Raw genomic sequence first — 19,190 nt, 5'->3', positions numbered from 1 at the left:
AATTTCTCTTTTCAGCGATGTTGATTCACCACGAAGACATTGTGATTTATCGCCTTTGGATTTTTGTGGGTTTATGAGATGGATCTTGTTTATTCAGGTAATTCTCAGACTATTATGAAAACCAACATAGTTATTGGTGAGATGTTGGACTTAAATCTGCCGGCGAGTCATCTAATATTACCTCACAAGGATCATGCCCTATAGGAGATCACATATAATGTAAAGGTCCAAGCAATATTATTGAAATGAAAATTTGATCCATATTGTAAATGAAAGTGTGTTTGATTATTTTCGGAACCATAAAATGGATAACCCTTCATAATACCCTGTACAGTTCTGTGGTCTCCAACGTCGTAATAAACACATGAAGGAATGAATGAACTTGCGCTTAAACTTTTTCATGGAAAAGATACTTCGTTTATAGTAGAGTTCTTATATTAAGGTAGATGGAACATGGAATATACAATATTTGAAATCTATTTCATATATTCAACGTTTGAAATAATTTTAAGAAAATTATGCTTTCGCCCTCCTTGGAACTCGTTGTTGAGAGGGGTTTATACCACGTGGCATTCTCGTGATCTGCGAAAACTTTTTAGGATGAGTATGAAGCAATCTCAAATGTTCCTCTGATTCACAGTCCTTTTCTATCACATGTCAGAGTTCAAAATAGGTTTCTACGTCTTTAGTTTTAATTTTAAAAAGACTGCATTTTCAGCCTTAGACAAGACTTTTTAAATAATATTTTTATGTGAAAAATTCATAAAAAAACAAATGTTTGTTCGGAAAGTTATATCATTCATAAATTCATTCTACAATAAAGAATTCATCTTATTTCTTTCTTCCATTCCAAAAAAAAAAATAAAAAAGGACTTTCTGCAATGACGAACTCTTTGAACTGAATAATAGTGATAATCTCATATGAATCGATGGTCTCTAGCGTAAAATAAAGCGTACAAATTTTTGAACTGAAGTGGTATAGACCCCTCTTTTTTTTTAGCTACATTCTGAAATTTGGGTGAATGAAATTGTTTCAAAAAAATATATTTTATTCTTTGGGTAATGACGAACAAGGTATTCTGAAATATCTTTCAAAACTTTTTATCGAAAATATTGCAAAACTACTTCAAGAAGAAAGTTGAATACGAGGACTTCAATTTAAAGCAATTTGTTTATATCTTACCATTTGGCAACATGGAACGCGGATATCATAGTTCGTTGAGTAGATTAAATAGATGGGATGGTTACATTGTGATCAGATAAGAAAACTGCTGCTCTACGCACCTTAATGAAGGCAACTTCCAATAAAGGTGAGATAGAAAAACAGTTCAGTTTTAGAATATAAATGTGAAGTAATTGAAACCAATTGCATATTTCACCAAACATTATTTTCTGTTTTTGAGTATAATTTGATTTGTGAATTCCATAATTAAATTATTAGCTTACAGCTTTCATTAATCTCCTGAATTTTGGTATACAGGGTGGTCAAGAATTTAGTTCAATAACTTCAGCGTCGGATAAAAAAACAATTTCATGAAAAAAAAAACATATATCCTAACAAGCTTCGTTTAAAAGATACAGAGTGTTTAAATTCAGAGAAAATCTGATTTTCACTTATAACCCTCGTATTTTTACATTTATTGTTTTAATTTTTAGGTATGTCTTGATAATGTAATGTTTCCTGCCAAACTTATCAAATGGCATATATTTGGGAGTGCAATGATCGTTTTATTATTGAAAATCTACACCACTGTCTTTTTTTCGATCAAATTGTTTCATTTCTGAAATCAACAGAGCTTCATCGAAAAGAAGTCCCTTGAATTATTTTCATAGAATGTACCATTTTCGAGATAATCGAGTACAAAGGAAATACTATCCACAAAAATCTACAAAAATAAATTATTCAGATTTTGCCATTAGTGATAGTAGTGATAGTAGTACAAAAATTGACGTGGTGTATTAAAACGCTTTCAGATGGCATTTAATTGAACATTACAGACAGAACATTGTCAGATATGAAACAATAAAAAATGTTAGTCAATATTTTTTATTATTTAAGTGGCTTCCTGAGATGTTCAATAACATGCCATCTGAAAGCGTTATAATACTTTCACTTATCACTAATGATGAAATATGAATAATCAACTTTTGTGGATAGTGTTTGTCTTGACTCGTTTATTTCGAAAACGGTACATTCTATGAAAAAATAGACTTTTCTTTGGGCGAAGCTCCTCTGATTTCGGAAATTAAATAAATTTCTCGAAAAAAAGACAGTGGTGTAGGAAAAGGATAATGGCACCCCTATATCTACATTTCTGTATATTTTTGGTTCAAACCGTAAACAAACTTATGCGACCACGTTCTGACAGGAACGAAAATAAAGAATTTTTTTTCCAAAAAAAACTTTTTCTGTAGAAATATTCAAAAAAATATAACTCCTCGTCATCAAAATTTTTTTCTTGAGAATTCAATTAACTCATGAACCGTTGAGTTTTGACCCAGGTTATTGTATATTCCTGAAATCGCCATTAAATAAGCTTCCTAATGATGCAAGAATATACTGGGTGTACCATTTGAAATAAGTTTTAGAGATCTGAAAATATTCTAGAGATAAAGATGATTGTCTCAAAACCCAACATGCCTATTTTGAGCACAAAATTATGATAAGTTTTCGTCAAATGTCTAATAGGCCATTGCGGTGAATCACCCTGTATGGTATTTTCAAGTGAATAAACACCAATTCTTATATTCCACTTCAAGTAGGACTCATTCTCCGGTGTGTAACTGCTATTAATATAGGTGTCGGTGCAGTAGTTTTATTGTAGAAAGTGTCACTAAGATATCAATAAATGTTCAACTCTGCAAACAGAATGATAGCAGTCTCTTGTACCGTTAAGCTCGACCGATTTATACATACAGTACGGTTGAGATAAACCATGTTTATATCTACACAACTTCTTTTTTTCGGTAAATGGGTTGCTATCGATCGATCAGTTTGATAATTGCTATGCATTTCTTTGGTTGCCTTGGAATAAATAGATCAGGTTGTTTCTTTCCCTTTGTCACTACCTCACTGTTACACACTGGTGAATTCAGCAAGAAAAACGCTATGAATTCCATACGTGATTAAAAGTTTGACTTGAAGTTGACTTACCTACGTTATTGTTTATATATTTTCATTTACTATTTCGACATATTCATATCAGTTCATTTCATGTTCCCGGGTTCTATTCAGGAATATCATGACTAGTAGTTACGCCATAATTAGGAAAAGATGACTGATATTTATTATAGTAATAATTATAATAATACTGATAATAAAAGCAAATAAACACCATCCGAAAAGCAGCATTGAAAGGACAATATTTCCGAGAAATAAAGGAGGCATCATGGAACTTGCTCGTGAACAGATAGAAAGCCTAAGGCAATACTTCATAGATCAAGCAAGTACATCAGAGGTCTACAAAATACTGTGTGAAGCAGACAGGTCAACACCTTAACAACTACACAAGGAGAAATTTTCATACAACCACCAGATAATCTAAGAAAAACTGAAAAGATGGAGAGAGAAGCTCCTACGTGCACGACATTTCAATGAGGTGAACCAGGATCATGTCGACATTGAAGAGTCTGAGGAAGAGTCAAACTATTGGCTTTCCGCAAGTGCGATGTATCCAGAAACGGAAGGTTTTTATTTTACCCATAATGGAACTAATTCATTCTGAAAAAGGGCCATACTGCAAGTACTAACTGGAGACCATCCTGGAAAACGAACGCTATAATCTGTTCGGAGATCGTATGGTTTTGACTGATAAAACAATCCCTCACAATAAACCAGATATACTACTAATCGTTAAACATCAAAAGATAGCAATACTCATCGACGTAGCAAAACCAAATAACAACATGCGACAAAAGGAGGTCGAAAAGATTTCAAGATATAGGGATATCGAATTCAGATAAAGCGACAGTGGGAAATGATATCAACGAGAGTTTATATACTTACCTGCCTCAAGTACGTCTAATTCAATAAACACCACTTTCTGAGAAACAGTGACTGTCATAGCTACTATAAAAGAAGAAGAAACGACCTAGTTTAGAATACCATCGCCTAAAAACAACCCAACTGTCGGTCAACTATTGGTGCTTGAAGTTTTACAACAAGATTCCTGATTCTCTGAAAATAATATACCACCAAAAAGATTTACCCGAGAAATGAAGAAGTTCCTGGTGAAGAATCCCTTCTACACAATTGATGAGTTCCTGAATTCCAGTAACTTATTATAAACATTCAAATTTCTTTTATAAGTGTTTGTGATATTTAATTATATTCTGTTATATTATATATTGTTATTTGTGTTGTGATCGTCCATAATTTTTATTACTGACGTGCCATGTAATTACGTATTTTATTATTGATGGCTAAATAAATATTATTATTATTATTATTATTATTATAACTTTTATCAGAAAAGGTTTATGGAACACTTTTATTTCATCGCCACCCATTTTTTATAAATACTTCTGCATTTACCAGAAAGCCAACTTCAACATGACAAAAAGTTAGTTAATCTACCAAGCAAATCCAAATCAAAATTGAAGAAGACGAATAAGTACTGACTACTCAAGATTTTCGTATTCAATATAATTTTCCCTCTATATTTCGACAACTTATTGAATCTACATAGTAGGTACTGTAATATTTTGATTAAAAATTCTAAAAATTTTATTTGGACTAAACGAGTACCTGATTATTGGTTTCAATCTCGCAAGAGAATAATCGATTATACTGTAGAATTTATTATGTTTTATTGAATAGACTTCCGATGTAGAATATGACATATTAAATTAAATTAAAATCATCAAATCAATTATCGAATTGTATATCTGATCAATTGAAAAAAATAAAAGTATTCTTATTCACGAATATTTCGTAGTTTCTCTTTCGTCTCAACTTTGACACAGAAATTTCTCGCGAATTCATTCATTCGACAGGCTTTTCCTCCGAAATTACCATCTTATTGAAATTTACTGGGTCGAGACAAATTTATATTATCCAAATCAATTATTTTCTCGAGTCACGCTCTGATATCGTCAATTAGATACTTTATTGTTCAAAAACTGATGACCTGCAACAGATCAGCGATCGTAAAGTACATGCTAATTAACCGAATCAGGCAGATAATCCTTTTCAGAGAGAAACTCGCAAGATCTTAGACTAGTTTCCTTTGCACTTGACGCTTATTATGTACAGATGAAATCGCACCTTATGGTACAGATTGGAATATGAAGTCAGTTGTCCAAAAATTCAGATATACTTTCACACGTGAAGAAATAATCAAGTTGGTAAGAAGAAACAGTATTTATTTTCTTAAAAATTTTCAAACTTCAGTAATAACCTCAAAGTCATCTGAATTACATACAAAGTGGCCACTTTTTTAATGGGATTGTATTGGTAATTTTTGAACCATAAGAATAAGAAGGTCGGTCGAATGGAGAAAAAGTTGCATGCATAGGAGCATTGTCAAGCAGTTTATACAAATCGAGATTATCTGTGCCGGTTATTGAGATATCATAAGAAGAGTAAATTCTGTCATTTTCATTTTTCTTTTTTCCCACTTTATTTCAAATATTATCAAAAAATGCTACAGGATTTTTTTATTCGACAGTAAATTATCCTCAATTTGACGTAATCAGATTTCGAATCCAACGTTTCGTACTCTCTGGGCCACCCCCAACCTCTTTTTTTTTCAATACGGACCTGCATATTTTATGACACTTTTCGAAATAACTGGAATCGCTGAATTCAACGATATATCATACAATCTCATTCAAAGTTGATTTTCAGGTAATTTTGACCCTTATCTAAATTTCTTGGTGTGTATGTAAGAAAAAACAAGTCTATCAACGATATCAATGTTCTAACCCAAATTTAATTGAACCCAGAAAAAAAATCGAGAACTGTGGCCAGTGAATGCAATTTATCAAAAACTGCTGTTAATAAAATAGTCAAGAGACGCGAATACAATGATTTCAAATTTGAATACCAAGCCTTGCAAAAATTATATCGTAATGATCTCAAAATAAAGTTCAATTCTTATCTGTAATTTGTTTGAACGGAACAAATGACAAATCCTCGCTTCCTCGCGAGAAAATTGAGAATGTATTGGAAGGTATTCAAGGAGACAAAATAAGCAAATGTATAAGAAGGAAGGGTTCCAGAACTATAAGTGCATTTTGAAAAATGTTGAACATTTCGAACACTTACTTCATTAATTTTCATTTACTTTCGAATAATCATTTGATTTCTCTTTCATTAGATGATAGTTTCGTTTAATTATTATGAATTGAAATATGTAAATAATTATTACTGGTTTCTTGCTTTGATTCTAATATGTTCCATTTAGTTCAAGATGAGTAAATTGATTTTTTTATCGAAATGTAGGTATTGCATATTGTTAATTAAACTGAAGGTACATAAATGTAGGTAATACAGATCCTACCCAAAGAAAATTGGATAAGGGTCAAAATCACCAGAAAATCAACTTTGAATGACATTATAAGATATGTCGTTGAATTCAGCGTTAAAAGTTATTTCGAAAAGTGTCATAAAATATGCAGGTCATTATTGAAAAAAATGAGGTTGAAGGTGGCCCAGAGAGTACGAAACGTTGAATACGAAAGGTGATTACGTCAAATTGGGGATAATTTACTGTCGAATAAAAAATTCCTGTAAAATTTTTTGATAATATTTGAAATAAAGTAGAAAAAAAAAATCAAAATGACAGAATTCACTCTTCTTATGATATCTCAATAACCGGCCCTGTTAATATCGATTTGTTTGAACTGCCTGATAATGCTTCTATGAATGCACTTTTTTCTCCATTCGACCGACCTTATTACTCTTATGGTCCAAAAGTTACCAATACAATCCCATTGAAAAGTGGCTACTCTGTATATTATATCAATGAGAAAGTCTTTCTTCAACGATTTCCAATAAAAGTTTTCATTTTTATTAAAAAAAAACGAGTTAAAGGAGATCAATGGATGTTTATTTTATTATGAAGAGAAAGATATGCCATTACTGATGGAAAATAATATCAGCTGAATGGCCCCCATGACTACGGTTGCAGCACCATATCCTTTTCATAAAATTTCCATGACCAATTCGTGAATTTTCGGGTGTCTGACCTTTAAAGTGTTGAATGGATTGTTAAGAATTAAAATAGACCATATTTCCTTCGAGCTAGGAACAAATGAATGGCACATTTTCCGGTTCGATTTTTAAGAGAACTAATTTGGTGAAATCCGCAACCTTATAAATTTAACTGTTCTCAAGTTATAAGAGAAAATTAGAAAAGAAAAGGGGTTAAACATCAGTTTTTGAAATGTTCGAAAAACAATATTTAGTTATCAAACTTAACGTGGCATTAGGGATCTGAATCTACTCTGAAAATTTCAAGTTTTCAAGTTTCTAGGTCTCTCAGGTCAAAAGTAATCGTGTATACTTGTGTGGGTTGAGGTCCTGGTGTCAGCTGTGCTAACTTAGTACTGATGATGGCCTACATGCTAGTCGTGATTCCCTACACTTGTATACGGACATAATCAAATACGAGAACAGATTCGTCATTAGTGAGTCGAATCTCATCGTTTGATGAAGCGATCATCAATTAATTGAGTAAATTTAGAAAAATTTTTCAAACAAAAAGAGTGAAGATAGTAAACAGAAATCAGTTAGACGAAGCAATCGAGGATCTAGAAAAAAGAATAATCGAAGCTCAAGTACCTACAGTCCATTTAGATCGAAAGAATACCAAAGAAGAGTCCTGCTACCTTTAGACGTGAGAATATTGCGATACGAAAAGAAAAAGTCCAAGACACAGTATAGATGCACAATGGACCCCGGTGACAAAATTATACTGAATACCAACAAAGTGAAAAATAGTCAGACAAGTGTTAAATGAAGACTGAGACAAGAAGCTAGGCGAACCAGATACGAAAGACCAATCACTATGGATGATGATGTCAGCATTAACTGGAAGAAAAACGAGAGCGAAAATACCAAAGCTGAAGAAAGGAAATCAAGTATCTATTACAAATGAAGTAAAGGCAGAAATCAATTAAAGCCGAATATAAAAATCAACGACGACCAATTTGACCAAACAGTTGAAAAACATGGACATTCAATAGATAATGATCACACTGAAATAGAAGAAGATCCGAAAGAAGTGACGAAAGAAGAAATTATCAAAACATTAAAAAACAGAGAAGCACCCGGAATAGACGGAATATAAAATGAAGAGGTAAATGTGAAAATCAGACGATAGAATGGGAAAACGAAGCAAAATATCTAGGAGTAACTCTAGATAAAAGAATGAATTTTAGCAAACAGCTAGAAGAAAACTGGTAAAAGGCATGGCAATTGCACGGGAGACTACCCGCTACTAAACCCAGAAAGTAAACTTTCCTCAAAAAACAATCTAAAGATAATAAATACAGTGCTAATACCAAGCATCACGCATATATTAGTAACCAGGTAAAATACGAAAGACAATAAGAAAGATCAAGTGTACTAAATATAGTAATCAGAACAGCGGTTGGCACACCATGTTATTATATAAGAAATCAAAAAATCAGAGAAGAATTGAAAATTGAAACTATTGAGGAAATAGTTAACAAACAAATAAAGAAGACAATAGACGCTAAAAAAGCACGAGAATAGCGTATTGAGAAAGATAATACAAATAATAATAATAATAATAAAGGTCTTCATTCCTTCAGTTACAGTTTACAAATATCATATCACAGAAAAAAAAAACAAGCTAGGAAAAGGCGAGATTCAGTTCACTCAAGAAGTGCCCTGTTCAATCCAACCTTTGATCCACAGCATTGCCGATGCAAAATCCACCCAAAACAACAACAAAAAACCAACTATCAAAAAAAAACAAATGAAATCTCATTTGTAGATATGCAAATTAAAGAAAAAAATATATACATATATATCATTTCATAAATCTACCATATAAAAAAAAATCATATCTACCCTGTCAAAACCCCCATCTGTTCATCATATAACAAGTTGAATAGTGAAATTCTGAAAAGGCGTTTATTAGTAATAGCTCTGACATCCATTGGTAGGCCGTTAACACATTGCGCTATGTTATATGAAAATGATCGTTTGAATGATTCACTGAAATAAATAGGTGGCGTCAAGGTGCCCCTGAAACGAATGTTCAAATTGTGGACGTCCGAACGATATGTAATTTTATTGTATAGGTACGGAGGGGTCTTAGTGTTGATAACTTTCATGAACAAAGCAATAGAGTGCAAAAGTCTTCTATTCTTCATGTTAAGCCAGTTGACGATGCGAAGTGTGTAACTGATTCTTTCATATTTCTTTATACCAAATATCAGACGTAGGCATGAATTTTGCAATTTTTGTATTCTTTGTTTATCGTAGGCATTCAAACAAGGATTGTAGACAGCATCAGCATAATTTAAATGTGATAGAACGAATGAATCGCACAGTAGTTTTCTAAGTTCAACGTTTAAAAATTCACGGTTTTGATAGATCAATCTCAACATACCGTATGCTCTTTGTAAGCAGGCAGTAACATGATCAGTGAATCTCAAATCCTGATCAATCCACACACCCAGGTTTTTAACCTTCTTAGAAAATTTTATATGTTCATTACCTATTGTCACCATCACGTTACAAGCCTCAAACCTCAATCTGTCAATTTTTCTTCCGAAAACCATAGCAAGAGTTTTCTTAGCGTTGAGCTACAAACAATGTTTTCTAGATATATCGAGTATTGTGTTCAAATCCCAATAATAAAGACAGACAAGAGAGACTTACAAAGAACCAAGTGACATGCAGAAGGGAGAAACTCTCGCAAATAAAAAACCGTAAAAAATAGGAGAAATTATAGTACAGGTGTAGAAGATTAAATTCCAGTCCTTAAACAAAAAGGAGACCTGTGATGTTAGAGCGATCGGTACAGAGGATGAGCACTCGAAAATATATAAATACGTACGTACCTATTTAAACAAGCGAGCATAAGATTATCAACGAGCTTATCACTTTACGTTAGTTCTTTTCTTTTTTAGTAATTTTCGAACTAATTCATCAGATTTTCATAAATTTCGTGAAAAAATCGACTTTGTAGAAAGATTATTGATGTGACTGTTCATGCAGTTTCTTGATGGTGTGAAGCAGATAATTTAGCTTAATAAGATTCTGACACGTTCTCTGATATGTACATACAAACTTCCCGAAATTACTTTGTTGAGGTGGGCAAACAAATGAAGCGTTCGATGCGTTGTTTTATGCATGTAGTTTTCATATTTCCGCTGCATCCAGGAAATGACGAAATATGGGATCGTCCAGAATTACAATCAGACATTGAAACTCTCACTTCACCGGGTACCTACCTGGAAGTATTAAGTTCTTGCATTAAATTCCTGCACTCGTTAATTACATACTATCTTAGCGTATTAATGAAGTTGTTGATAATTATAGATATTTTGATCACGTAATTTCATATTTTCTTGGAATCGTTACTCTTCAGTGCTGGATGGGTATTATGATGAATCGTGAATTGCTTTCTTAATGAAGAGGGTCTCTGGACAATATTTACCTATTTCGTCTTAGGTCAATGAGAAATTTACCAAAAAAAAGTTAGAAAATATCATAACAAATAAAAAGCATCCACCCAAGCTTCAAGTGAACGAATACAAAGTTATTATAAACACCTCAATGATTTGAAGATGATATAGTCGCTTAAAAGAAATTTAGCGTTATCCAGATTCGAGCAATTGCAATAACTAAGTACTTGCAATTTGTTGAACAGAATAATTTGAGACGAAATTGAAACTTTCACTTCGCAACTCGTTTTAGTGTTTCAAAAGTAGAAAACGTAACTTCTTCAGATAAATTTTGGAGGTGAAAACTTCTGTAGAATTATCAGGTCATTTTCGGTCGTGTTGATCCATATGTCTTCGACAAATTAACAATATGATGGAGAAAAGTGGATAGGTATAGAAAAAGCTGCACATTGTGTGGCGAGTAACCCTTGGTTTAAAAAAAAAATTGATTCATTTAAAAAAAAAAAAATTGTTCACCGCTTTCCAACACAAAGAAGAGTCCCTCTATAATTTTTTTCCGGTCAGCTATCAGTGAAGACGGCGTGGGTTCAAGATGTTTTCAAGGGGCGCCAACGTATTTTGAAGTGACTCTTCAACAAAAAAACTATCGGCTAAATACGTAAATACCGATGAAATTTTCAAAAAAAAATATTAAGAGATAAAGTAAAAATATTCAAATAAATCCTATTGAATAAAATGATTTAATGAAAATCTTATGTTACAATCCAAGTGGAAATTGAATACAAACCTTGTATTCAATTTTCAGAAATAGCCGTTCATTATATTTCAAAAAGAGTCGAAAACAAAAAAAATAAGAATAATCACCTCACTTGATCAAGATCAGCTCACAAATTGTTACGTACAGAAATTAATAATAATAAATGGCCAAATTCATATTAATCTTTGTTGATTTTCTAGATTTTCAGATATCCACTTTTTATGGAAAGAAAATTCTACTTTACCAATCTTAATAAATCTTGAAGGTATCACTTGAGTTTCGAAACAAACAAAAAGAATCACCTGATATTGAAGTTGAAAAATATTAAAAGAAAAAAAAATAGATAAAGATACATAAGTATTTTTTTTTTAAATATAATGATAACAATGATAATATGTATGAACGAATATGAATTCAAAATTAATTTCAATGGAAAAGTTCACTTTATCCCAGTATAGGTATTCTTTATCTGTATCACCAATTATAAATCGGATCTTTACATACCAAATGATCAGCAGGGTTGAAACTATTATCAAAATTTTCACCACTTCCAAATCCTTGGATCAAATCTGTTCTAAATGTTCTAAATCAACTGTCGAGCAAAAATTGTTTCTTCTAGAAGACTTGTTGACTCATTTGGATAAATTGAACAATAACAGGGGTGCGAAGGTATTCGTAATTGGCATTACAAATAATATCAGCAATGTCGCTCCGAAATTGAGAAAACCAGGAACTTTTGATCACGAAATCAATATACCAGTGCCTAAACCAGCTGCAAGGAAAGAAATTCTTGAGAAAATATCAGAAATATATGAACATAACATCACCGAAGATCAATTGTTAGAAATATCTAAAGCTACCCGAGGATTTGTTGGAGAAGACTTGGTGAAACTTTGTTCAACAGCAAAATTCACAGTGAATTGCGATTCGAGGAGTGTTATGGACATTAGTGATTTGAAATTTGCTCTGAAAGATTTTACACCAAGTGGTACGAAGGATTTTCATGTAGAGGTACCTAATGTAAAGTGGTCTGACATAGGGGGACAGGAAGAATTGAAAAACCTTTTAAAAAAGCATATCATTGTTTTGGAACAACCTGGTGGACCATGCATAAGCACTCCTTTTGGGGGTATTAATCCGAATCTCTCATATATCACTAATGTCCATAACACTCCTCGAATCGCAATTCACTGTGAATTTTGCTGTTGAACAATGTTTCACTAAGTCTTCTCCAACAAATCCTCGGGTAGCTTTTGATATTTCAAACAATTGATCTCCGATGATGTTATGTTCATATATTTCTAATATTTTCTCAAGAATTTCTTTCCTTGCAGCTGGTTTAGGCACTGGTATATTGATTTCGTGATCAAAAGTTCCTGGTTTTCTCAATTTCGGAGCGACATTGCTGATATTATTTGTAATGCCAATTACGAATACCTTCGCACCCCTGTTATTGTTCAATTTATCCAAATGAGTCAACAAGTCTTCTAAAGAAGAAACAACTTTGTAACAGATACAGTTGGATAGGCCTTAACATCGCCAAAGTAAAGATCAAGTACTTTTTTGGTGAGATGAACTGAAGTCAAACTTTTTCCAGTTGTTGGCCTAGCTCTCTTTACAATTGGAGCCAAATCATTTATTTTCAGAACACTCCAATTTGAAATTGCTAAATCACAAATTTGCATACATGATTGACTCAAGAAAACAAATTTATTTATTCCATCTGTTGCATCTTGACCATCTCCATTCATCAGATTCAAACTGCCTAGTAGACAACTATTTCTAATATAAAAATGAGTGAAAATTTTAGGATTTGGGGGACAATCTGTTTGATGTTTCTCAGCGTCTCTTATGGTAATGATAGTTCCACAACTCAGGCATTGGTTCCACTGTTCTGATTTTTTAGATTTCGATGCAGATTTGAGGGTAGTTTCTTACTTGCGTTGGGGTGGATATACACGTGGTAGTAATGCTTCATAATGACTACCCCCAAATCTGCATCGAAATCTAAAATATCAGAACAGTGGAACCAATGCCTAAGTTGTGGAAGTATCATTACCATAAGAGACGCTGAGAAACATCAAACAGATTGCCCCCCAAATCCTAAAATTTTCACTCATTTTTATATTAGACATAGTTGTCTACTAGGCAGTTTGAATCTGATGAATGAAGATGGTCAAGACGCAACAGATGGATTAAATAAATTTGTTTTCTCGAGTCAATCATGCATGCAAATTTGTGATTACCAATTTCAAATTGGAGTGTTCTGAAAATAAATGATTTGGCTCCAATTGTAAAGAGAGCTAGGCCAACAACTGGAAAAAGTTTGACTTCAGTTCATCTCACCAAAAAAGTACTTGATATTTACTTTGGCGATGTTAAGGCCTTTCCAACTGTATCTGTTACAAAGTTGTTTCTTCTAGAAGACTTGTTGACTCATTTGGATAAATTGAACAATAACAGGGGTGCGAAGGTATTCGTAATTGGCATTACAAATAATATCAGCAATGTCGCTCCGAAATTGAGAAAACCAGGAACTTTTGATCACGAAATCAATATACCAGTGCCTAAACCAGCTGCAAGGAAAGAAATTCTTGAGAAAATATCAGAAATATATGAACATAACATCACCGAAGATCAATTGTTTGAAATATCTAAAGCTACCCGAGGATTTGTTGGAGAAGACTTGGTGAAACTTTGTTCAACAGCAAAATTCACAGTGAATTGCGATTCGAGGAGTGTTATGGACATTAGTGATTTGAAATTACCCTCAAATCTGCATCGAAATCTAAAAAATCAGAACAGTGGAACCAATGCCTAAGTTGTGGAACTATCATTACCATAAGAGACGCTGAGAAACATCAAACAGATTGTCCCCCAAATCCTAAAATTTTCACTCATTTTTATATTAGAAATAGTTGTCTACTAGGCAGTTTGATCTGATGAATGAAGATGGTCAAGATGCAACAGATGGATTAAATAAATTGGTTTTCTTGAGTCAATCATGTATGCAAATTTGTGATTTAGCAATTTCAAATTGGACTGTTCTGAAAATAAATGATTTGGCTCCAATTGTAAAGACGGCTCATGATGGTTTGGACTATCATTGTTTTGGAACAACCTGGTGGACCATGCATAAGCACTCCTTTTGGGGGTATTAATCCGAATCTCTCATATATTTCAGGGTGTAATTATATATTACACCCTGAAATATATGAGAGATTCGGATGAAATTTGCTCTGAAAGATTTTACACCAACTGGTACGAAGGATTTTCATGAAGAGGTACCTAATGTAAAGTTGGCTGACATAGGGGGACAGGAAGAATTGAAAAACCTTTTAAAAAAGCATATCATTGTTTTGGAACAACCTGGTGGACCATGCATAAGCACTCCTTTTGGGGGTATTAATCCGAATCTCTCATATATTTCAGGGTGTAATATATAATTACACCCTGAAATATATGAGAGATTCGGAAAAATACCCCCAAAACAATGATAGTCCAAACCATCATGAGCCTTCTTTACAATTGGAGCAAAATCATTTATTTTCAGAACAGTCCAATTTGAAATTGCTAAATCACAAATTTGCATACATGATTGACTCAAGAAAACAAATTTATTTAATCCATCTGTTGCATCTTGACCATCTTCATTCATCAGATTCAAACTGCCTAGTAGACAACTATTTCTAATATAAAAATGAGTGAAAATTTTAGGATTTGGGGGACAATCTGTTTGATGTTTCTCAGCGTCTCTTATGGTAATGATAGTTCCACAACTTAGGCATTGGTTCCACTGTTCTGATTTTTTAGATTTCGATGCAGATTTGAGGGTAGTTTCTTAATTGCGTTGGGGTGGATATACACGTGGTAGTAAAGCTTCATAATGACTACCCCCAAATCTGCATCGAAATCTAAAAAATCAGAACAGTGGAACCAATGCCTAAGTTGTGGAACTATCATTACCATAAGAGACGCTGAGAAACATCAAACAGATTGCCCCCCAAATCCTAAAATTTTCACTCATTTTTATATTAGAAATAGTTGTCTACTAGGCAGTTTGAATCTGATGAATGAAGATGGTCAAGATGCAACAGATGGATCAAATAAATTTGTTTTCTTGAGTCAATCATGCATGCAAATTTGTGATTACCAATTTCAAATTGGACTGTTCTGAAAATAAATGATTTGGCTCCAATTGTAAAGAGAGCTTAGGTAGAGGTACCTAATGTAAAGTGGTCTGACCTAGGGGGCCAGGAATAATTAAAAACCTTTTAAAAAAAAATATCCAATATATATTACACCCTGAAATATATGAGAGATTCGGATTAATACCCCCAAAAGTAGTGCTTATGCATGGTCCACCAGGTTGTTCCAAAACAATGATAGCTAGAGCCCTGGCTACTGAAAGTGGTTTTAATTTTTTTTCAATCAAAGCTGCTGAATTATTGGACAAATATGTTAGTGAATCCGAAAAAGCTGTTAGAGATCTATTCAAGAGAGCATGAAGCTCTTAATCTCAGGGTCTTGGGTTCGAGCCCCACGTTCACGTTCAAAATTGTTCACCGCTTTCCAACACAAAGAAGAGTCCCTCTATAATTTTTTTCCGGTCAGCTATCAGTGAAGACGGCGTGGTTTCAAGATGTTTTCAAAGGGCGCCAACGTATTTTGAAGTGATTCTTCAACAAAAAAACTATCGGCTAAATACGTAAATACCGATGAAATTTTCAAAAAAAAAATATTATGTGACCAGAGATAAAGTAAAAATATTCAAATAAATCCTATTGAATAAAATGATTTAATGAAAATCTTATGTTACAATCCCAGTGGAATTTCCACTACAAACCTTGTATTCAATTTTCAGAAATAGCCGTTTATTATATTTCAAAAAGAGTCGAAAACAAAAAAAATAAAAATAATCACCTCACTTGATCAAGATCAGCTCACAAATTGTTACGTACAGAAATTAATAATTATAAATGGCCAAATTCATACAATCTTTGTTGATTTTCTAGATTTTCAGATATCCACTTTTTATGGAAAGAAAATTCAAATTCTACTTTACAAATCTTAATAAATCTTGATGTTATCACTTGAGTTTCGAAACAAACAAAAAAAATCACCTGATATTGAAGTTGAAAAATATTAAAAGAAAAAAAATATAGATAAAGCTACATAAGGATTTTGAAATATAAAGATAACAATGATAATATGTATGAACGAATATGAATTGAAAGAGTTCAAAAATTCAAAATTAATTTCAATGGAAAAGTTCACTTTGTCCCAGTATAGGTATTCTTGATCTGTATCACCAATTATAAATCGGATCTTTACATACCAAATAATCAGCAGGGTTGAAACTATTATTAAAATTTTCACCACTTCCAAATCCTGTGTCCAAACCAAGGGAAGAAAATTGTACGTAAACCAAAACTTTGCAGCATTCAATCGATTCGATGTTGATGGGTCGAAATAAATTCTCAATCGTCAGCGATCTCGTAGTTTACGTAATTTTCTAAACGTAAATTCGAGAAGAAATGTTGGTAACATACAGAAAAAAAAAGGCCCTAGAACAATGGGAAAATGCACGCTATTAATCGTCTTATATGAAAATCAAGGAAACTCATGATGAAAAACTCACTTTGATGTTGGACGGCCTTAGAAGATAAGTAATCCTTCCATGTACTTAAATGATCCCCAAATACGGGTATTATATTGCTCCTTCACAATCACAACTAGCAATATATTTGAAAGAAATAAGGAAAATATTCTAATCCCAAAAACTTTTTGGATTTCCACAATTGAAATGTCTACTTTCCGAATTTCAAAGTATGAAAGTGAGTTTTTTTTGGAAAATAAATTCCAGTATCGGCACATATGGAGGAAAAAAACAGATAAACATTTCACGAGATTAATTCAACTCATAGGACGACTAAAAATATGTGTAGGCAACTAACATTTACACACTAAGTACACTGCTCAACAATTGATAGGGATCACTTACTTGTTCTAAATTTATTTCTGAAATATTCGCTCTAAGATTATAAATTTAGTCAGATATCAGAGTATTTTCAGTTGATAATATGGTTCACTTGAGAAAAGAATGAAAAAATGGAAAGTTGGAGAGAAAAAAAGACTTTATTAGGAACACTCAAAATTCTGTGTTTGAATAACATAAAAATTTTATGATGAAACCACAAGAAGGCTGAAGTTTCGGTTAAGCTAGTACCTAGTTGGCCTCCCACGAGCTCGTCTCAAGCATTCTACCCTACGAGGCATACTTTCGATCAAACGATTTATAAAATTTTGGGGCAAATTCGTCCAAATATCCCGTAAAGCGTTAGAAAGGTCCTCCAGGTTATTGATCGGTTGTTCTAAGGTTGACAATTGTCTAGACATCTCAGACCAGACATGTTCGATGCAATTCATGTCTGGAGAGCGAGCTGGTCAGTCCATCCTATCAATGGCATGAGTTTCTAGCGCTTCATTAACCAGACGACTTCGGTGTGGACGGGCATTATCGTCAATTAAAATGAAATTCTCGCCCACGGCAGCCGCAAACGGAACAATTATTGGTTCAATAATCATATCGTGATATCTCTGGCTGGTCATGGTGGTGTTCTGCAGAACAACCAACTCTGTGCGTTGGTTCAAACAAATGCCTCCCCATACACATATAGAACCTCCGCCAAAAGCTGTTGTGGGTACCATAAACTGTTCTGCATACCTTCGACCTCTTTCCCCCCAAGCAAGAATACGTCCATCGGAGTTGACCAAACGAAATCTAGACTCATCCGTAAATAAACATCGGCTCCAATCTTCAAGTGTCCAATTGCGGTGCTCCTCAGCCCAATGCCGTCGATGAACCCGGTGTTCCCTATTCAAACGGGGATGTTGCACCCTCCTACGTGCTCTCAAACCACGAACATGTAGTCGTCGTCTTACAGTCTGGTTCGAAATTAGAACTCCTGTTTGTCCTGTTGCAACTCTCAGTGATCTATTGAGCCGCGACGCCGGGTAAGTGGGATTTCTCCTAGCATTGAGGATCAAAAGACGATCTTGGGCAGCTGTTGTACTGCGCTGCCGACCTCCCCCATGAACATAGGGTACTGATTCGTTTTGGATGAACCTATTCCAAGCCCGACTCACGACACTTTGCGAAACATTCAACCGCCGGGACACTTCTCGCTGGGACAAACCTTCCTGTATCCACCGTATGATTTGGTCCAGTTGCACAGGAGCCAAACGTCTTCTCGGCATGACTGATAAGCTGATATTGTTCTCATTTCTTCAATTATTGTCACCTTATGTGTTTGAGCGAGAGAAAAAAACAGATTTAATAACAAATACCACATTGCTTTTCGCTCCACCTGTAACAGCCTACAGATAATAATCGATTTTGTGAACAAGAGCCGATGAAGTGAGGAAGACTTTGATATAATCAACTCAAAACATCTTACTTTTTCCTTAGAGAACATATAATGTACAGATATTCACGAGATAACTTGAAAAAAATACAAATGAAGAGAAGTTCATAAGTGATCCCTAGCAATTGTTGATCAGTGTATTTTGTGCTGCAATTGAACGCTACAATTGAGTACATCATTTTTAATGAATATTTCATTAATTTGGTCTTCAGTTGATGGAGATTCATTCTGAATGAGATAATGATCGACTTAATGTATGATAAATTATCAGACATTAATAATTCTCAATAACGTTTGATGAATATTGTTCCAACATAAAAAAAAATTGATTTGAAATATAATTGATTATAATAGAATACATTTAGTTTTTCGTTGATTGTCTGTCGTTTTAATTATGC

At 33.4% G+C, this 19,190-nt stretch overlaps 1 protein-coding gene and 1 long non-coding RNA gene across 4 annotated transcripts in view; both read right to left on the bottom strand.

Annotated features, from left to right (window-relative positions):
• Positions 1-19,190, bottom strand: part of LOC123672843 — an 83,205-nt gene that overhangs the window by 57,329 nt on the left and 6,686 nt on the right. Inside the window, exon 2 of one of the 3 annotated variants that reach the window (XM_045607156.1) lies at positions 14,828-15,267. The exons of the other annotated variants lie outside the window; for them this stretch is intronic. Within the exon in view, the coding sequence (XP_045463112.1) occupies positions 15,146-15,267 (122 nt within the window). The 3' untranslated portion in view covers positions 14,828-15,145. Of the gene's footprint in view, positions 1-14,827; positions 15,268-19,190 lie in introns of those variants that run through there. 3 annotated transcript variants of the gene reach the window in all.
• Positions 16,553-17,201, bottom strand: LOC123672845. The gene is made up of 2 exons (XR_006746370.1): positions 17,007-17,201; positions 16,553-16,932 (listed from the first exon to the last, which is right to left on the bottom strand). It is a non-coding gene; the product is annotated as an uncharacterized LOC123672845 (long non-coding RNA).

This window comes from Harmonia axyridis, chromosome 2 (assembly GCF_914767665.1).
Source record: "Harmonia axyridis chromosome 2, icHarAxyr1.1, whole genome shotgun sequence".
NCBI classification, from domain to species: Eukaryota; Metazoa; Arthropoda; class Insecta; order Coleoptera; family Coccinellidae; genus Harmonia; species Harmonia axyridis.
This window is presented reverse-complemented; position numbering and strand designations above follow the sequence as displayed.